Here is a 21175-nt window from a genome sequence, read left to right as displayed (position 1 = left end):
CCCGCAGCCGGGCCGCGGGGGAGGCCTGGGTCCTGCGCGCCGTGGGCACGCGGGGGGCTGCGGTTGGCCCTAGCGCTGCTCTCCAGCCCCTGCGAGCCCCGCCTCAGGCGTTCTCCTCGGCTTCTCTGTGCCTTTTGCAGTCGCCCCCGCCGGTAGCGTTCCCTGTGCCTTGGGCTCGCCAGGGCCGTGGGCTGATGGTGCTGCGCGGTCTCGGCTGCCGTCTGTGAGTGTAGGTAGAGATAGTGGCGCTGCTGGTGTAATGAGGAGCCGATGGTTTGCCTGCAGGGCTGTTCCTGTGCCTGACACGGTGCTGTCGGGAGCCAAGCGTGTGCCGCCTTTGCCTGGTTGTCTTTAATGTTTTGTGCCCGGTCGCGCTGCTGGTGTGGTTGTGGGACTGAAACCCACCATCTATGTTTGAAGCCAGCAGCGTTCCCGCGTGTCTCAGGGGCTCCGAACAATCCGAAGGTACATTTACTGGTGGCAGAGACACTCGATGGAGCTATTCTTTATCTCTGTGGTTTATGTCCCTTCTGTCAGACTCCTCTCAGAAGCTGGCACAAGTTGCATCCCTCGGGGATGGCCTCAAGGAGGAGGCTGAGGATTAAATTCCCATAAAGCTGTGGAGGTTCCTGGAAGTCGGGACGGCGGCGAGTGCGAGGTGTGAGGGCTTTGCTTCAGTGGGTGCTGAAGCCAGTGTCTTATTTAAAGTGATCCAAATACAATCAGCGTTGCTCTATAAATGCTTCACGTTATGCATTTGCTTAAGTACGTCACTGGCTCAGTGCCATCGGAGTTCCTGCACTGTCAAGCCAACGTATCATCAACATTCTCCACTAGCATAAAGTCAAATGGGCAGTATCTTTGATAATGAACTTATTACTGTGATTATATCTTTAATGATGAGCTTATTATTGCGGGTAATTCAGGAATGCTGAAACACAGAGCTGTAACTGCACAGTGCAGCCTGAGTGCTGCAGCTTGTGTGGTTAGGACAGACAACATGCTTTGTATCAGTAGTAAACATAGGTAACAAAAAATAGGGATGCATTTCAGAGCCCTGTTAACATTTATGTCTTCAGCATACGTTGAGATGTTGCTTTATTTTGAAGACACTCATGAATTTGGTGAGCAGTGTGCTTCCCAAGCAGTGCTTCCCAAATGGAGCCCCTTGCTGTGATCTCCACGTGTTGCTGGAATGTAATTTATTATTCTGTGCTTCATTAAACAAGCCCATTAATTTTCTCCTGATGGTCTTCAGGAGGTACCAGGCACTCTTCCTGGTTTAAACATTGCTCCAGGCTGCTTCACCTCATGGTGGAGGGAAGTGCTTTCACTTAACACTCTGTCACCTGTAAATCATGTACATGTGCAATACGAAGGGCTGCATTCTCTTCTGTGGTTATGCCACTGATAAGAATAACAAACACCATTGTCCCTCGTTAGGCTTTGTATTCCTGATTGCACTCTGCAGCCTCTGCCTTAGATAGAGGATTGTTTAATTACTTAATATAATGATAGGAATTTTCACTTGCTTTTTCAAAGCCACCACCACCAAAAAAATATAATCTGGAAGCAGGAGCTATAGAAAGTGATTTTTTTCCTTAAGGGAAGGGGCAAAGAGCAGCCACAGCAGCATTGTCTGGGACAACTCGGGTTTGGAAGAAGAATTCAGATGTGGACAGCAGCAAGGGTTTACCCATGAAGTTTTATATTCCTAACAAAATTACCACCTGCTAATCCCAAACTTGATTTCTTCCCTCCCTGCAAATGCAACAGGGCAAATGCAGCGTTTCTGAGACTTAAGGTAAAAAGCAAAGTTTGGTTTTTTGTCTTGAAAAGAAGCCATAAAACTTCACCAGGTGCTTTTCTCTTTCTCCAGTGCTCTACAGATACCTAGTTCAGATGCAGTTAATGACAGGAGAGTGCAGCTGGTTTAAATCACATCACCATTGGTGAGTTCTCTCTCTTTTTTGATCTGAGGCAGATCAAACCCTGCTCATGTCTTTGTGAAGGGCATCCAAGCTTGAGGGGATACTAAAGCACGTTATGGCCTGGCTAATAGGGGTCTCTAACCAGTATTTTTCAGAGAGCCTAACAGAGCAGTGGAGATACAGCTGAAGAGTGGGTTCCTTTCCTTAAAAAGCTGTTGAGCCATAGCCAGTTTTCACTTGCAGGTGATAAGAAAGAATGACAGTATTACCTGCAAATAACCTGCCACTGCAGAGGTAACCTGCTCAAGGGAGGTCTCCATAAAATTAGACTTAGAGGCCTCCAGGACTCTGGGAGCTGGCCCAGGATCAAGCTGTTTCTCTGCAGGAAGCTGTTGCGGCTATAAAAATAGCTGTCTTTTGAATCATTGGTTTGTTTGTCTTGTCAAGTCCCAGCTGAGGTTTCCCTTTACAGTTTCTCTAAACATCTGGTTGTTGTCATTTCATTATTATCAACCTCGAAGCAGATATTGGGCTCTCCAAGTTGACAACATTTCTGACGCATTCTTAACCATAGTAAATGTGTGGGGTTTTGTACTTGTTTCAGCTTCAAGCCATGAGCTCTCCATAAACTTGGAGGTTTAGCATATTGCCCCTGCAAAAGGAAAACTGCTCCTTTCAGCTGGTGGGGTTTAACAGAAACCTCTCTTGTGGAGTTTGATAAAATTTGGAAGTTGTCAGATGTATCATTTATTCTTCCACGTGTTGACATTGACTCTGCTGCCAGTGGGATTGTCATGTAGATGCAGTGGTTTCTATATCCTTAAAGAACGATGATGTGGTTGGCAAATACCAGTGAGGCTGGAGGAAGGATATCGGCACATGGGTTACAGCTGATCACTTTGGCAACCTGACCATCAGTTAATGCATGGAGACCTGCTTCCGTGCGGGTGTAAATCCATGCTGATGCTTTGCAGTGTCTGAAGCTGTGGAAGTTGGGAACAAGTATCCAGCTAAATAAACTGAGAAAGGAATTCTGAAAGGTTGGTTTGAAATGCATTAGCCATTCCCAGCTTCCAGGCTAATTTTAATTGGAATGGCATTATTTCAGGGAAGAAAAAAACAACCCTCCACTTCCAAATTTCTCTGTGTTTTTTTAATTCCATAGTCCACAATACTTGATACTCCACTTTGCTGCTGTTTGTAGATGTAATATGCCTATTCTGCATTACACATGTGACCCAGTAGTGAAATTACTTGTTACTGTGGACGCATCGTAGACCTCTACAGAGTTACAAATCCTTCCAGTGAATCAGCTCTGTTGGGTAGTGTTTGTAGTTTTGGATGTATCTTTACACCAAACTTGCAGTTGTTTTGGCTAAGCTATATGTTTAGTTAAGAGGAAGGTGTGAGGCACAACATCAAAGTTCTCACTATGACTAAGATATACATTCTCCTTCTCCCCTTTGGATCAAAGACTTACAATAGAAACAAGCTGGCATGATGTGCTCTTGGTAACTGCAGGCTGGCTCTCACCAGGTTATTCCCAGGTTCTAACAAATTGTTAAGCAATTCCCCCCGGGCCAGATGTGAGGATGGATGGTATGTGTCTGTCTGTGCTCTGATGAAGGTGGGCTGGCACTGCCTCGCGTTGGGTTACATCCACAGAGCAGAGGAGTGAGGCGCTGGGAATCTTTGGTATGTGAACAACGGGGTAGATAAACTGTCTTAGTCAGACTGCTTGGAACCAACCCAGGACTGAGCTCAAGCATGAGGTGGAGTTGGGAGCCATGGAAAGAAAGCTGTGCCATGGCTCAAGGCTTGCTGATGTGTTGATAAAAGTATTGTGCTTTGATAAAGTGTGTTTGTGGAGCTCCCTGATGCCACTTTAATGGGGTAGTTTCTAAATGCAGGGTACCCAGATCAGGCCTGTGCTTGCCAGGAGCCTGAGCTGCAGCACGGGGAGCCCAGGCGTGAGAGCTGAAAGGGAACTGGCTGTGGAGGTGCACAAAGCCGTCTTGGCCCTTCACTCCTCCGTGTTTGTGACAGACACATCCTGAGGTGAGCAGTGCCTCCCACTGCCTCCCCAGCGGCATGAGAAGTGAGCCAAGAGCACTGCTGATTTAACACCACGTGGGTTCCATCCTCAGCACCCATACGTTCCCTGCTGACTCAGGTCGTTTAAACTGAAGTAAATTATTGCCTGAGGAGCTTCCATGTGTCTGTGCTGGTGGTGGGATGTGCTTCCCCTCCTCTCAGGCAGTGTCTTGCACAGAAGGTTTATGGGTCTTGCTGACCTCAAGAGCTGAAACTCCTGGTGCCTTTGCTGGAAGCAGAAGTAGGCCATTGCTGAGGATGATGGAATTCCCACTCTCTCTGCCTAGAATGCAGGGCATAGCTCTTGTAGTAGAAGTGATGTTTGTGTTACCCTGTGCAGCCTTGGAGTCTCGTTGACGTCAGTGGGGTTCTTCAAGAGCACAGCTCTGATTCCTTGGCGTGGATCTTCAGTTGGCATCTCATGGGGTCTCCTGGGTCTCACGTAGTGTATTTATGAAATACATTACTCACATTTTTTAATAGCAGCTTAAAAAAACCCACTGCATCAAGCTTATGCGTAGTAAAGTAGTGTTTTGAAGTGCAAAGAAGGGAAGGAACTGTTGGACACACAAGGCTGTACCTGAGGAGGAAAAGACAGAAAGAGTGAGAGATAGGCATGGGACTCAACCAGAACGAACACTCCAATGAACACTAAGGCTTGGGGACAAAAAGAACAGAAATCCATGGTTTAAAACAATGCCTTTGTGTGAAGCAGCTCGTCCTTAGATGGGATGAGAGAGGTGGAACTTGAATGACCATCAGTCAGTTGAAATCCCCAAATGCAGCTGTGGAGAACAGGACAGAGAATGGAGAGGAAAAGCATTTTGGGGCAGTAATTTGTTCACACAAAACACTGAGCCAATAGCCTGAAGGTAAAGAGTTAACAGACTGCGTTTGTCCACTTTGGGATCAGGAAGAAGAGGCTCAGTTCACTAAATAAATGTGAATGAATGGTCAGTTGTAGGTTGGTTGTCAGAGCTCCCTGACACCCTTTTGGCATAATGGAGGGACCAGCCTCAGTAGTTGGAGGGTTTCAGCACCATTTAGTGTTTCTGCTGTACATGGTGGCTCATGTAGAAGCAGAGAAGTGGGAGAGGGTTGTAAAATGTGGTGTCTGCTCTTGGGAATGACCAAGGTGATATTGCCTGGGGAAAAAGCACTGCCCTTTAAAAAATAAATGGGAAATAATACACTAATTCTCACTGGGGATAGCTTAGAATTCCAAATGGAATAGAGTGAAATCCAGATTTTCCAATACTTGGGGCCGCTGCCAGCCATGAAAGGATCTTCTTTAAGAGGTAGTTTTGTGAAGTGTTGAGCAGACAAGTGTTGAGCCTTCTTTAAGGGCTATGAAATGCTAAGAACACGCTGCCTACCAGACCCGACCCAACTGAGAGCAGTGCTTAGGCCGGGCATGCCTTGACTCCAGAACTTGAAACCCTGCCCAAAGCAAGAGGTTTTCACCGCAAAGTGTTTCCTCCTTTGCTCTCCTTGGGTACAAAACACCCACGTGAAGTGCTGGAATGTGAGAGGAGCAGTGCGAAAGGCTGCTCCGGTGGAGCTGTGCCAGGTTCCTCCAAGCTTTCCCGGGAAGTAGAAGAGTTTCCGTGCCTGCTCCGGCTGCTCTGGATCCTCCCCTTGGCAGTAGCTCTCCCCAGTCCTGCCCGCCCCTTCCCTCTTGCACATATGCCCCTCTCCCAGCAGCTTCACTGCGCACAACTCCAGCCCAGGCAGCTCTGCTTCACCCAACAGCCCTGAGCGGCCCCTCCGACATGGGTAAGGATCCAGCTGGGATCTGGTGCTGTGGCTGCAGCTCTGCGCTGTGCAGCTAACCAGGGGCCAGAGGGACCTGGTCAGGAGAGCTCTGGGGCTGAGGTTCCGCGTTCCCTCTGCCTGGTAAAAGCTTTACCCCTTTAAGCTATTGAAAGCCCCTGTGGTTTTAAATAAGTAGCTTTAGTGCTCTCAGTAAATGCCTTTTATGCTCTCATTAAATGTCTCTTTTAGTACCTCTGTATTTAGAGGCTGAAACAAGATTTGGACTTGCTGCTCTGGTTTAACTGTGAACAGGAACGACGCTTGGGAAAGGTGCCAGGGAGCCAGGAGCCAGAATTTAATGTTTTGCTGGTATTTTTGTGATAGACAGTGTCATTTTTTGTGGACTTTCATTGCTGAATACATGAATAGGAAAGAGAGGGAAGGGCTAAAATACCTGGAAGCTTTTTTGCATGTATGATTGTGTAACATGCAAGAGGGGGTTCACAAGCCAGGGTAAGTTTGTCGACCTTAGTGAAAAAAAGCCCTTATTGCAGGGATACAAACAGTGAGTCTGACTCAGCAGAAGTGTCCAGTCTGGTTTAGCTGCCTAGGGTGCATGTTTGTCTTCCTGTGCTTCTGTCGGGACTTCCTCTACACAGTAAAGGAGTTTTGCTTTGCTTTGCTTTCTAACACACTGCAAGTTTCACTCTGTTACCCGTGCCCTGCGTGCTGCAGCGTGTAAGGAGTCTCTGGGCAGTGGATAAGGAGTCAGGTCAGTAACGCACCTTAAAGCTTCCAGCAGCAGGAGGCGGTGGCTCAGTCACGCGGTTTGGAGTGCCCTTGGCACTGTAGAAGTCCAAATCTTGGGCTGCTCTTCAAATATTTAACAGATCATTGAAGTCTGCTTGCATGATTTGTTACTTGGATTGCAGTGAGGAAGCGTGGCTGTTCTCCCTGTCGCTCTGTAAGGCCTGTGTCTTGCCGTGTCCATAGGATACTCTGACCCCTCCCAGTTGTGTGTTCTTTCAGTACAATCATAAACCACATTTACTTGCCCCCCCCCCTCTATCAGTGGGTCAGTGCTGAGCCCAGGCAGGCACTGTGATTTTGGAGAACTTTCTGTTTGCTCTCCAAACAGCTTAGTTTGGCCCAGATTGATGCCACCCAACTCTTAAGTTCTCAAAAGAGGTGGCTACTTTATTGCCACCTTTCTCCTACACCCCTTTGTGAAACTGAGCTCTATCAGGCACCCACAATGGGAACAAAAGGAGCAGGTATGTTTTTAGCAGCTGTATATACAGTAACTGCACAGGAGTTTGGAGGAATGGGTCTTGTTGGAACTTCCTTTATGGAAAAAGGAAAATTGTACCCCAGAGCAGTCACAGTTAAATGCATGTGCCCTTCCTGGTAAACTCACACCAGAGCTGTTGCCAAGAGAGAAATGTTCTTTGCTTTAGAAAGACGAGGAAGGTGGACTTGGGGGTGAGAGGATTTGCCTGGGAAGGTGCAGTGTGCTGCAGGAAAAGGGTCTTGGTGCAGGAGTCCCCAAACCACGTGTGTGTGATGCACCTGGTGTCCAGGACGCTGGGTCAGCCGCCAGGTCAAGGGTGGATCTAGAACATAGCAATACTATAATGTTTAACCCTGGATTATGAACATAGCAATGTAAATGTTATTGTTAACATGTTGCTACAAGGTGATACAATCACAGTTCGTGTCAAACCCCTGATTTTGTGCTCACAAATGAGCTTGGCATGGAGTTTGCTTCATCCACGTGTATCTTCAGGCAGTTAGGTACAATGGTTCAGAATAAAAGAGGGTTTGAGCAAGATCAGAGGGAAAGGAGAAACAAATGTCTGCAAGAAGCAGGAAGATAAAACGTCCAGTGTCTTGCTGTGTGTTTTCTCTGGAAAACAATTCGGCACAAATAATCTTTTTCTCAAAGGGATCTGCACAAAACTGCATTTGCAATGCTCGTGGAGCTGTGGTCTGATGCCAGCTGAGCTCCTGCCAGTGCTGGTGATTGAGAAAATGGAAAGAAAGTTTCAGTTATGGCTTAGACATAAACCGAACAAAGCAAACTTTCTATTTTGTGTTTCCAGATAAAACTGCTCCACAGAGCAGGTGAAATGTAACCTAAAGTACTGAATTGCTCTTTCTGAGAAGACCCTGTCTGTGAGGTTATGAGGCTCCATGTACAGTCAATGGATTGCTTGAAGCATTTCGCCTTCAGAGGCAGGCTCCCTAACGAAACGGGCAATGGAGCTGTCACTGCCTCTGCATTTGGAATCTGAGATCTGGGGTATTCTGATGCCATCACACTCTCTTTGAGTATTGGAGAATGGTAAATAGTTACCTAGTTTGCTGCTTTTTATTACAGACACTGGAGGTACAGAGGGAGGCATCTGTACTATGGTTTTGTCTCTGTCAACATGCATTTCACTTTGTGTCACATTGAAAAGTACACTGTTGTCCTGCTGCACAGCACTGCTGCATGTTGTGCTTGGAACACCGACTATATCCTGGTCCCAGTTAGGAATGGAGCAGAAGCTTCCTGCACGGTGTCCAGTAGCCCTGCAGCTCCATGGCTCAAGAATAGTAGAGGTTTCTGTGCATCCCTTGAGCCTATAAACTTGCAACATGTTGTAACTGCCCCTTAAAGCAGTATTTCAGGATAGTAGTTTCTTAATTCTAGCCAACAATGTATTGATGCAATCCTGAGCATGTGTGTGCTGTGACTGTGTTGGAGTAGGAATCTCTACTGTACTGAAGGCTGGTTTAGCACAACTTCTGTGTTGATTAGGATCCAGACTGGTACAGAGCAGAGGTAAGAGTGGCATGAGAGTAAAGGTGGGGAGCTGAGTTTGTACTAGAAGGTGGAATGGTTGATGATTCCCCTTCCCCTGTCCTTTCTGGTCACCTGCAGTGTCACTTCTTACTCAGGCTGTAAATCCTCAAAACTATCCACTTCTTTGACATTTCTGTGCAGAGAGGGACTGGAGCCTTTCCAGTGATAAAATGGGCTGTTCACATCTGTCTCCTTACTCATCTGGCAGTGATTCAGCAGCTCTCTGTAAAACATTTAACACAGTTTTCTTAAATCCCAGACCCTTGTCATATATGAATGTGCTTTCAAATTGTGAGGCTGAACTCCTGGAAATGAAGGCCTAACTTTCCCATCATTCTTGAGCATGGCGTGTCACATTGTGTGTAACCTCAGCATGACTGGAGTCAGGTGTTTGGCAGTGTAAAAACTGGATCTAACATTTGTCCATCTCTCAATGCAAAGCCAAAGTCCTCTTAGAGAGATGCTTGAAAATAATTTGGTAATTAGAAGAACTTCTTTTTTTCCCTCCAATCAGCAAAATGTGGAGCATGTGGCCCAGGATACGCAACTCCTCTGGATGCCATGAAAGGTAAGCACATCTTTTCTAAACCCAGACTGCCTTCAGACTCTCTCATAACAACAAACTACTCTTTAGGACAGAAGGGGAAAATAGGAGGAAGGAGTGTTGGGAATTCTGTGTGACACAGTTTAGTGTCAAGCTTCTCATCCACCTGTAGCTGCACTAAGGATGTGTTCTGTTCTGTCCAGCAGTGTCTGGCTAAATCCTGACCCTCACTAAAGCCCTTGAGGCATTTTGCTATAGATTGTAATAGTGTCAGAACTTCACCTCACGTCCTTTGATGGAATTTAAAAGCCTCAGTTTTATAGGTTGTAGTAAGTAGGCTTTTGGCATGGGTAGAGTGAGCTCTGGGCACTGGCAGCTGGGAGTCATCACTTCTGTAGCTGGGGAAGGGAGAGGCTCCACATGGCCCCACAGGGTAGGAGCTGGTTTCCAGCACTGTCCTTCTCCAGGAAAGTCATTGCATCCCCAAAGCCTATTATGTGAGGAGGGTGAGGGAAGGAAAGGCCTCAAAAGTGAATAAGTACTTGCTCTTGGCAACTCCTGGCTGCTCAAACTACATACTAGTGGTGTTTCCCCATAAGATGGGAATGCTGAGGTTCAGCTTCCTGGGAAGAAACCCAGTTTACAGACAGAGTTTAAATCCAGAGGAGATGCTCTTACACTTAACCACAGCTTTTTCTTTAATGTGTCAAAAGAAACCATTTTTACAAGACTTCTGCCTTGACAGGTCCCCGGGAGGAGATTGTGTACCTGCCTTGTATCTACAGGAACACTGGGATAGAGAAGCCTGACTACCTGGCCACTGTGGATGTTGATCCCAAATCTCCACACTACTGTCAGGTACCTGTGTGTAGAATGGCTCTGGTGTTTCTATTGTATTTTTTGCCCTATTGTTATTGCATGTCTCCTAAATTAGTTAGTCTTTTAAAGATTTGAATTCACTTAATGGCACGCAGCATTTCACAAATGCTGTGCAATCATGATGTCCAGCTTTCTTCTCCTACTTTACAGCTTCAGCTCTGCATATCTCAGGCTAAAATCTGTTTCCTGACTAACAAATAGCAGTTTCCTTCTGCTCTTTATTAATTTATGCCTTGACATAAAGGCTCATTTTTTTTTGCCTAGGGGAAAACTCTATGAAACTGAATGTGAAGCCTGTCTCTGACTTTGCAGGTGATCCATCGCCTGCCCATGCCCAATCTGAATGATGAGCTCCATCATTCAGGGTGGAACGCCTGTAGCAGCTGCTTTGGGGATGCCACCAAGAGAAGGAACCGCCTGATTCTACCAAGTTTGATCTCTTCTCGAATTTACGTGGTGGATGTGGGAACAGACATGCGAGCTCCTAGAATCCATAAGGTATATTTACATGACTTTAAGCTGGGGTTTTGTTTCATACGTTTTGACCAAGAGACAATGATTTTATAGATCCAGATACTGGCATAGATAGAGGTTAGGATATAGACTTACACTTTTTCATGTCTAACTGGTTAGATTCCCTTTACAGTCAGTGAAAAAAAATAGGCACTGCTGGAGTCACATTTGTCTAACCTGGTTTAGAAACTGGTTTAGGGTAAAGGAATTGTGTCTCAGGAGCGTTTGTTTTCACTGACTGTAAGGCAGAGAGGATTAGCTGAGATGTAAATACATACACTGTCAGCATCTGTACTTGGTCAGGGAAACTTCAGTACAGATCATAATGTGGAATGAAAGGAAACTTCTCAGTGGTCTTTGTCCCACCCCACCTGCCAGCAAATACTCCCATTCATAGTCTTTCAGTTCTGTAGAACCTTGTCTGCCTGTGACTGTTAATGCAGTGGATAACTCCCCCTAAGGTCTTTCCCTGTTCAGTGAATTTTGTTTCAAACCGAGCCTCTGACATGCCTCAAAGATTTCCCCCTTCCCTTCCTTTTGTGAAACTTGAACTCCTAGGGGTGAATTGGTGTTGTCTAAGTGAGCTCCATGGAGGTAACTGTGACTATGTGTATACTCATTTTAGGTTGTTGAGTCAGTGGAGTTATACCAGAAGGGTAATGCGGGTAATCCTCACACCTCTCACTGTCTGGGCAGTGGTGACATCTTAATCAGCTGTTTGGGAGACCCTTCTGGCAATGGAAAAGGTATTAGTCCTCTTTAACTACTCTAGGAAAGTGCTCACGGTATAGAAGTATCATGCTCCCAAAGCACAAGCTGCAAGGTTAGAATTTGTCAGTGCTTACAGTTCTCTTATGCACATCAACAAACAGCTCCTGGAATGGTTAATGCTGGAATAAAAATATCACCCCCCAGGTAAGCTGAATGGTCACTGCTCTGCACTTCAGACCTGATGTAGAGGAATATCAATGGGACTGTTGATGAGTTCAGCTTCCAGGCCTCAGGCTTTTGCATATATTAGTAAAGAAGACCAACTCTAGTGGTTATAGTATGAGCAGGAAACCCATTAACATTTCACTTTGGTCACTTCAGCCTGGAGCAGGGAAGAATTGCTTTGGAAAACAGTCTGCATCAGCTCAGTATTGGTGGCTTGGGTATGAGAGATGCTGTTGCCAACCTAAATCCTCTTTGTCTCTAATGAAAATTAACCTTTCAGGCCATTATAGGTTGCATTTCTTGTTTAAAACTTTTGAGGGATTCTTGCATATAAATTCTGGTACCTATGCAGGTGTAAACCACCTGACATCTGAGAGAAATATTAGCTATTAGAAAAAATATACCTCGGGGGTTAAGTGGTGGAACCCTGCTCCTTTTCAGAGAGTTTTTCTCTTCTAGATTGTGGGCAAACGCGTCCTTGAATAGATGCATACTGTTTGTATAATTCAAGGGTACTGATGGCAAGCAAAGAAAACCAGTGGTGACTCCTCCAGGATCTTCTCTAAGTTATCCCTTAATTGAAATGAACTCTGGAAGGGCTGGCAGATTTATTGTTATTATGAGCAGAAACAGGGCAAACTGAAGCTTAAAAAAGCATTTTTAAAGCTGTGAACTTCTGTGAATGTCTTCAGACAAATGTATTTGGTGTTTCTATCAGGTAGCTTTATATTGCTGGATGGAGAGACCTTTGAAGTGAAAGGAAATTGGGAGAATGGGAAGAAGGTGCCTTCCCTGGGTTACGACTTCTGGTACCAGCCACGGCACAATGTCCTGATGAGCACTGAATGGGGAGCCCCAAAAGCCTTGGTAGATGGGTTTAACCCAGCTGATATAGAGAAAGGTAAGGGGGCATTTGTTTAAACTCTCAAAAGTAAAAATGATTCTTTGATAAAATAATATATTCTGTGCTTTTTCTGCTCTGACCTGATCTGGTAGGGCATTATGGTGGCCACATTAACGTGTGGGACTGGAGCACTCACACCTACATTCAGACAATTGACTTAGGGAAGGGCTCCATACCTTTGGAGATTCGATTCCTCCACAATCCGGATGCTGCAGAAGGGTTTGTGGGATGTGCTCTGAGTGCTGCAGTTCATCGGTTCTACAAGACAGAGGTAAGCAATGAAAGCCATGGCAAACACAGAGACTGTTTCAGAAAGCTTCCAGTCACTTAGGAAATAGTAGAATTTGGATTAAAAATATTATGGCTCTCAATTCCAGTCTAATTCTAGCCAAGCTATAGCAGTGACACACTGGCACAGGGCGCCCAGAGGAGCTCTGGCTGCCCTGTCCCTGGCAGTGTTCAAGGCCACGTTGGATGGGGCTTGCTGCAACCTGCTGCAGTGGAAGGTGTCCCTGCCCATGGCAGGGGGTTGGAACTAGAGGAGCTTTAAAGGTCCCTTCCAAATCAAACTATTGCATGATTCTATGATTGTGTCAGAGAGCAAACCTGACACATGACAGTGTGCCTTGAAGCCAGTGCTGTAACTTTCTGAAGCTGCTGGATAGTCCCTCACCTTTAGCAGTTGCATTCTGAGTACCTCTGCTATGTCCAGGATGCAAATCTTCAGCAGCCTGATCCTGAAAGGCAGCAAAGCTGAAGAGGTCATGGTGCTGGTCTGTCAGCCCCACTTCCAACACCCCCACCCTTCACAATAACTTCTTGATCAATTTAATCGCCATGAATGACCTATGAAAGTCTGATGAGCACCTGCACTGAGGAAAGGGCTACAGCATTAGCTCAACGGCTTGCTTTCTGGCCTGCGAGCTGCTCCACAAATGTGCATCAGTTGGAGAACTGATCAGAACCTGTGAAACTTGTCACCAGTGCCAGTGTGTGCTGCCTGCTGCTCAGCCAGTATTTGGAAGGTGGAGAAAGGAGGGAAGGTGGTGGGCTCATGAGCAGGGGAGTAGGGGGTGAGCTGGAGAGGGGTGGGACACCAAGCTACAGGTGATTAGGGGTTTTAGTTCTGCTACTGTTACAGCAATCTGAGATGTTGTTGCATAGCATAAGCATAACTGGCAGTAATAGTTACCATCCTCACCCCTTGGTAATGCTTGCGGTGTGCATACCCCCTGTGTAGAGGACCTGTTAAATAAACAGCACTATTTGCTTCTCCTCCCTCTGTCCTGCATAGCTGAGCTCTCTTGGCTAACATCAAGGCACTAATAATGCTGTGGTCTCTCCTGAGCTTTCTGCAGAAAGGAGACTGGGCAGCAGAGAAGGTGATTGAAGTCCCCAGCAAGAAGGTGCAGGGATGGCTTCTCCCTGACATGCCTGGTGAGTGTGTTTGCAGAAGAGATGTGTTGCCCTCTTCAGTTCCCTGGTTCAGTGGAGCTTTCTGCAAAATCTCATCCTTAAATAGCAAACACTTCCTTGCAAAATACTGAATTTCTCTTTGGGTTCTTTGTGTAACACTTCTGGTGTCACCAAATTAGCCTTGCTTACAAGCCATCGAGTAGATCATCAGACCCATCTGCTCCCACACCACTCAGTGCTTGAGGTCAGAAAAACACTTGGAGTTTGGCTCTTTCAGCATGAGCTCACGGGAGTGGTCCTGGGAATGCTGTAGAGCCTGAAGCTCCTCTGAGTAGGCACCAAGTGTCCAAGGATGATTGTGTTTGTTCAAACCATATCTTTACTGATTTTTCTGAGGCTGCTGTGACTAGAATTTGGAAAGATAATAGACTCGTGGTCTTGTTTGTTGCTGGGCCTGTCCATTTCCTGACTTTGCTGCTGACTGTTTTCTTGAAGGTCTTATTACTGACATCCTCATCTCGCTGGACGACAGGTTCCTGTATTTCAGCAACTGGCTGCACGGGGACGTCCGCCAGTACGACATCTCCAACACCCGCAAGCCCAAGCTGGTGGGGCAGGTGAGGCAGCAGCAGCAAAGCTGCCACGTACAAGGACAGCCCAGTCTGCTTGTTCCTGTCTTTTTCAAAAGAAGAAAATGACAATTTGCTTTTGCCTGAGAATTGTCTTTCGTGTTCTTATGATAGCAGGTGCCTATTCTCATCCATTCCCTTGGTTACAGGTGTTTCTGGGAGGCAGCATCACAAAAGGTGGGCCTGTAACTGTAGTGGAAGACAAGGAATTGCAGTGTCAGCCAGAGCCATTTGTGCTCAAAGTAAGTTTTCCTCATATGCATGTTTTCAGTGCTCTGCTAATTGTGATCCATTTTAACATATCCCTACAAACGTAGGACATACAGAGCTGTATCTGAGCTAGTTTGTGGCTTGGCTTTCAGCCTGGGCAGGTACCACATCTCAGCAGGGGCTGGAGCTAGTGAATTCTGGTAAGTGTTCTGGGTCCCTGGTGGAATTGGACAAGCTGTTTGACTCGTCTGAAGCCTGTGTAATTGCATCTTCCCTGCTGTTGTTAGCTAGCTAATTTAAAGCTAATGTAGTGTGCATTCATCACATTGCCATCACTGCTGCTGGGAGTCTCCCAGTATGTGTGAAGCACTAACCCAGCTCATTCTGCAGGGTTGGGGAGTGCGTGTCTGTGTGTGTGTAAAGAGTTTGATGGCACCTGGCGTCGTGATAGAAAATGAAAGAACATTAATTGCCTCTGGTCATTATCAGTGTGCATTAATATTATTACTATCAAGGCAGCTACCTGTGGAAAGTCTCAGGATATGCAAGAACTGAACATAGACATGACTAAGATGTGTTGGCCACTGAAGGCAGTTTTAGGAAGATCCACATACTCCTTTTCTTCCTCGTGCAGATTGTGCCCTAGCTGCAGCAGAGACCTGTTCTAATTTGGAGCAGCTGTGTTATGCCACTCACCCCTTTGCTTAAGTTTTGACACTTCCACCCAAGTACAGTGACCTGAACCCTTCAGCCCTTACTTTCTTACATTACTAGTCTTGTGAATGAAGTGGAATTCTTCTGAAATGGCTTCAAGGCTCCCTGTTAGTAAGGAGGAAGACTCCCAATAAAAACTGTTCCCTCTCTAAAATAGGGAGATTGGTGCTGCTGTGTGGAGGATTTCGGAGCTCTGGATGGTTCTACCAGGAGCAGAACTGCTGTGCTCTTTTGTTTCTCCTTGCTGTTGCATTTCTTTTGTTCAATGTCTGTGGCAGCCTTGTCTTAGGCACCTGGTTCTCTATTACGATTTTAGGGGAAGAGGGTGCGAGGTGGACCTCAAATGCTTCAGCTGAGTTTGGATGGGAAGAGATTATATGTCACCAACTCTCTCTACAGTGGATGGGACAAGCAGTTCTACCCAGATCTTGTCAAGTAAGAGAACTCTGGTAAACAGGGATGACTGCACAAGCCCATGTGCAAGATTTCTTCCTCATATAGTGCTATGCACATGCCAGCTGTTGCACAGAGCAGAGTTCCCACCCAGGGAGACTAAACCTAGTCACTTTATCCACAGCCTACCAACCTAGATGTGTTACCCACTCGCCAGAATCCGCCCCTTCTCAATAGGCACACAAAAGTTGGGGTGTGCACACACAGTTTGTTGAAATCGGGACCTATTTGGAAGTAGATGAGAATGGGAAGAAACCAGTGAACCTGACCTAGCCCTCTGGAATCTGTAGTACTTCCGAGCTGCCTTTGAGTGTTACCAGCGCAGCTTTCTGTTCTTCTGAACTAAGGAAAGAAGATGATGTGCCAGATGGCCACAGGAGGGCATAGTGCACTTCCCTATTCCTTTATAAGTAACAACAGCTATTTATTTGCAATCATTCATTGCTCATCTGAGGCTGCAGTTTCACTGAGGTGGTGTAACTCACTTTTGAGATCGGCTAAGTGATTTCAAAAGTCCCATTTTGTATCAGGGTTTCTTTCTGGTTTGTATTAAACAAAGACAGATCTTGCCCAAATGTGGAAGAGCAACAAAAAGGAAACCTTTTCCCAATACCTGTTTTCTTGTCCCTTTTTCAGGGAAGGCTCTGTTATGCTGCAGATTGATGTGGATAATGAAAAAGGTGGATTGCAAGTGAATAAAAACTTCCTAGTGGATTTTGGGAAGGAACCTGATGGGCCTGCCCTGGCTCATGAGGTTCGTTACCCTGGTGGAGACTGTACCTCTGATATCTGGATGTAATGGTTGTCTGGAGCTGGTTTCAGGGGGTTTGTTGTTGTTGCTGGTTTTTTGGGGGGCTTGTGTTTGGGTTTTTCCCCCTCTTTCTCCTCCTCTTTCCTCTTTACTCTCCCCTTTTATAAAGGTGAATGGGGTCAGCTGGAACTTTATCCACTGTCTATATTTAGACTTCCATTAGGGTGAGCCACAGAAGCTCCACTTTCTTCTCATTCTGAGGCAGCCAAGTGAATCTCTCTGAAACATGATCTCCAGCTCATTTTCTCTCCTCCTTCCCCTTTCACGAGGTCCTGTGTAATCACTGTTGACTGTGGTTTCAAGGCCGAGGTCACCAGCTTTTAAAGGCTATTTGCCTTGTTTGATGCTTATTTGCCTTGTTTGATGCTAATTTGCCTTGCCACTGTTTGTTGGTGAAGAAGCTGTTCCTAAACAGCTCCATAAGAAGGATACATTCCATGGGCTTGTCTCTGAGCAAGAGTGTTCTGTCCCTGCAAAGTGTAATGTGCTCATACAGTAGTTGATGCTTTACAGCAGACACAGCATAAAAATCATACATATCTATCTAATCTGAAGTCACATGCTTCTGGACTTGGGTTATATTTTAACGTCTGTGCACTGATGTTATAAAAAAACAACAATAAAAGCATTCTTCAAGCCAGATGGAGCTGCACATCTTTTTTCTCTTCAGCATTTGGGTATTTCCAAATGTAAGGTCATTTCAGGAAGTAACAGTCTTATTCATCTGCAAATTCTTTGGTGAGGAATTTATTTTCACTGAAGCCTCCTTTGTTGCCATTATTGCAAACAAAGATTCTCTTCCATCTTCTGAGAGTGAAGGGATCTGCACAACCCCTTTGTGCACACTGTGCTGGAGCCAGGCAATGCCACCAGCAGTGCCTGACCCATGTCTGCAGCGTCTAGAGCAGACAGACGCCCACAAGTCCAGCCTTTCTCCTCTTGCCAGTTCCTGATGCATCTTCCCTAAGCTGTTTTCTGGGTCTGATTCTCTTTGCTGCCTCTCTGGATCTGTTGCTTTCCCATCTTCTGTTCCCTGCTGAGCTTTAGCACTGCCAGTTGTAACGCTGGAATCGCAGCAGTGGTATTGCAGGAGCTTCACGTTGATGGCACTTCTGCTGGAGCCTTTTGCTTGAGTTTATTCTGACTTCTGTGCTTCCACAGCAAAACCTTCATCTAGCTTGACAGATCCTGCTTTGTAATCAAGACTCCATTCTGTACATAGCTGCTTACTTTCTTGCTAAACGTATTTGGAACCAGGCTGGAGAGTCCAGTTTTGTGTTTTTAACGTTGGGATGCTGCCACTGGGTCTCTTTGAAACCTGTTACAAGAAGCTCTGGTAGGAGCTTATGAAGCCAGAAAGCTTTCCAACTGACCTGGTGGTGTAGCCACCTGTATCTGATGGAAAAACCCATTTTGAGCAGCTTCTTGTTGGAAATAGGTAATGTTTAAAGCATCTTGCTTGCATTGTTTTCCTTACAAAGGGGCTGGTTCCAAGAATGGAGTATACACTGCTAACCTGTGTAAATGCTACTAACAGTCCACACTGAGTGGGTACAGCGAGTGCTCAGTGTCTCAGCTATCTCACATTGCCCAGGAAAGTCATTAATTTGTTAGGAAATCATTTGCTACCAGTCAGTACTATTGGAACATATAATTTTTTCTCACCTATTTCCTGTACTGAGCGTTTTCCACTAGAGAAGGTGCATCCTCCACATGGCCACGTGAGGGCAGCCTGCAGCCTGGCTTTGTGCAGCACGGAACTAAATCCAGGAGTTTCTCTCACTCTACTTGTAATTTTAGGTCATGATTTTCCACAAATCCAAACTTGCTGGTGAGGGTGGCCCTCAGGCCTCTTCTCACTCCATCAGTATATCGCATGGTGGCTGAAGACTCTCATTCCAGCTACAGTGAGCGCGCCAGTCTGGGTCCCATCCTGAAATCCCAGTTGGAAATGCCCCTGAATCTGAGTGTCTTCTAATGAAGTGCTGTATGTATCTTTGTATGTATGCCTGTCTGGGTCTGCTTCAGGGCAAGGTGAGCTTTGCCATGGACCCGCCTGACTGTGTCGACAGCACCTTTGTTGGCTATAAGGAAGACTCTGAGGGGGCACAGTCATGGTCAGTACCACAGTCAGAGGCTGTTGGAACTGACCTCAGAATTTCAGACATTAACCAAATTACCTACATTTTGGGGCATTTTGGAGGGGGAAGGTGTTGTGAAGCTTACCAGAACCACTGACCGTAGCTGGGAAATTAGAGTGGAGAACAGTTTCTGCTTAAGTGAAGTGAGAGCAGTCATGATGAGGGTCACCATTAAACCCACTATTTTTTGGTCTGCTACCTTGAGGTCTCTCATCCTCTGATGAAGCCTGAGCTCCTATGTTTGAGTCTAAGGGTGTAGCAAGTGGCTTCTTTGGTGTATAGAGAGAAGTGTAAATGAGTCTTTGGAGAGGAACCTGGAATGTTCAGCTGAACTGCTCAGCACCCGTAATCCTGGTGTGATCACCAGCTCCTTCAGTGCATCAAAGTCACTTGTGACAAGCTGGGAGTCTGCTCTGCAGTGCTCGCAGGGACTCTCAAGGGAGGGTGCCAGTGCCTGTGTGCCAGCAGAGGTCTGGAGCAGGAGAAGCAGCAGGTCCTGCTCATCCATCCTCCCCGGCTGCGTGGTGCTGCCACTCCTCTGGTGTCAGATGGAGCCATGCTGCGGTTGTGGGAGGAGCTGGATGAAGGAGCTGATGCGGCAGAAAAGCGCCTGCCCGGGCAGTGACTCAGGTCCATGCCCTGTGGCTGCGGGGGGCAGAGCCCTTCAGCGGCCACCGAGGAGTCAGTGCTCATGACCCGCTGTCTGAAATCACAACGTGAGGATGTGGGTGCCGCAGGGCTCTGCCCGGCCGTAGCCGTGGGCTGGCCTGGGGAGGGCTGGATCAGCACCCCACTGCCACCCTGCTTCTGGCCAGGCCTTTCTGCCCCCTGCCCTGCCACTTCTACTCCAACAGCAAATGCTCCCGTGGAGGGGAAGGGGCTGCTCAAACTGTAGTGGAGAAGAGGCATGGAGGTGCCTGGAGGAGCAAGAAGTGGAGTTGTGCAATGCTCATGTCCCCTGCAGCAGACCTTGCAGCCTGCACATGGAGATGCTTCTTGAAGTGCTGAGCTGAAGGGCTCTGCGTGTGCAGCCCTGTGATGGTTGGTTTGTACCTGCTCAGTGAGGTGATGGAGAGATCCGGGGTGATGGATCTGAGCTTTGCAAAGTCAGGCACTTGGACCAGCCTTTGCCTTTGGTCTGTGATGTGCCTCCAGCCTGCAGGCTTGGACCAAGCTTGTACCAAGGTGTTGAGCACCCTGTGGTTCTTGCTTGGGTCTTTAGCGCAGACGTGGTGTCCCTGGTGTAAGCAAGGACTCCTCCTGCCTCACTGAGTGTGCTGTGCCAGTCTTCACTGCATTACATCACCTTGTGCTGCCCATTATATGCCAAGGATGTCCCCCATGACATCCTTGTCTCTAAATTGGAGAGACATCAGTGTGATGGATGGACCACTCGGTGGATAAAGAACTGGCTGGATGGCCGCACGCAAACAGTTGTGGTCAATGGCTCAATGTCCAGCTGGAGACCAGCAGCAAGTGGCGTCCCTCAGGGATCGGTGCTGGGACCGGTCTTGTTGCACATCTTTGTCGCTGCCATGGACAGTGGGATTGAGTGCGCCCTCAGCAAGTTTGCCGATGACACCAAGCTGTGTGGTTCGGTTGATACCCTGGAGGGAAGGAATGCCATCCAGAGGCACCTCAACATGCTTGTGAGGTGGGCTGATGCCAACCTCATGGAGTTTAACTATGACAAGGGCAAGGTCCTGCACCTGGGTCGGAGCAATCCCAGGCACAGCTACAGGTTGAGCAGAGAAGAGATTCAGAGCAGCCCAAGGAGAGGGACTTGGGGGTGTTGGTCGATGAGAAAATGAACATGAGCCAGTTTCAGTGTACGCTCGCAGTCCAGAAAGCCAAGCGTATCCTGGGTTTCATCAAAAGGAGCGTGAGCAGCAGTCATGGAGGTGATCCTGCCCCTCTACTCCGCTCTTGTGAGACCTCACCCGGAGCATTGTGTGCAACATAAAAAGGACGTGGAACTGTTGGAACAAGTCCAGAGGAGGCCACGAGGATGAGCAGGGGCTGGAGCACCTCCTGTATGAAGACAGGCTGAGGAAGTTGGGGCTGTTCAGCCTGGAGAAGAGAAGCTGCGTGGAGACCTCAGAGCAGCTTCCAGTGTCTGAAGGGGGCCTACAAGGATGCTGAGGATGGACTCTTCACTAGGGAGTGTAGTGACAGGACAAGCGGTAGTGTGTTCAAACTGAAACAGGGGAAGTTTAGATTGGATATAAGGAAGAAGTTCTTTACTGTTAGGGTGGTAAGGCACTGGAATGGGTTGCCCAGAGAAGTTGTGAATGCTCCGTCCCTGGCAGTGTTCAAAGCGAGGTTGGATGAAGCCTTGGGTGCCATAGTTTAGTGGTAGGTGTCCCTGCCCATGGCAGGGGGGGGAACTGGATGATC

At 47.1% G+C, this 21175-nt stretch overlaps 1 protein-coding gene across 4 annotated transcripts in view; it reads left to right on the top strand.

Annotated features, from left to right (window-relative positions):
• The first annotated feature begins 956 nt into the window (after nt 1-956).
• Nucleotides 957-21175, top strand: part of LOC133263198 (methanethiol oxidase-like) — a 35085-nt gene continuing 14866 nt past the window's right edge. Inside the window, exons 1-12 of one of the 4 annotated variants that reach the window (XM_061442899.1) lie at nt 957-1952; nt 9143-9196; nt 9918-10030; nt 10364-10549; nt 11190-11310; nt 12219-12401; nt 12497-12675; nt 13763-13841; nt 14316-14437; nt 14599-14691; nt 15690-15808; nt 16463-16647. In XM_061442899.1, coding sequence (XP_061298883.1) covers nt 9190-9196; nt 9918-10030; nt 10364-10549; nt 11190-11310; nt 12219-12401; nt 12497-12675; nt 13763-13841; nt 14316-14437; nt 14599-14691; nt 15690-15808; nt 16463-16625 — 1365 coding nt within the window. In that variant the 5' untranslated portion in view covers nt 957-1952; nt 9143-9189 and the 3' untranslated portion in view covers nt 16626-16647. Of the gene's footprint in view, nt 1953-5671; nt 5802-9142; nt 9197-9917; nt 10031-10363; nt 10550-11189; nt 11311-12218; nt 12402-12496; nt 12676-13762; nt 13842-14315; nt 14438-14598; nt 14713-14777; nt 14808-15689; nt 15809-16462; nt 16648-21175 lie in introns of those variants that run through there. The other 3 variants (XM_061442898.1, XM_061442900.1, XM_061442901.1) reach the window with 3 other exon arrangements.

The sequence above is a fragment of the Pezoporus flaviventris genome, unplaced genomic scaffold (genome assembly GCF_033815535.1).
Source record: "Pezoporus flaviventris isolate CSIRO_AGI_PZ_B2104156 unplaced genomic scaffold, CSIRO_AGI_Pfla_v1 ptg000255l, whole genome shotgun sequence".
Lineage (NCBI taxonomy): Eukaryota > Metazoa > Chordata > Aves > Psittaciformes > Psittacidae > Pezoporus > Pezoporus flaviventris.
This window is presented reverse-complemented; position numbering and strand designations above follow the sequence as displayed.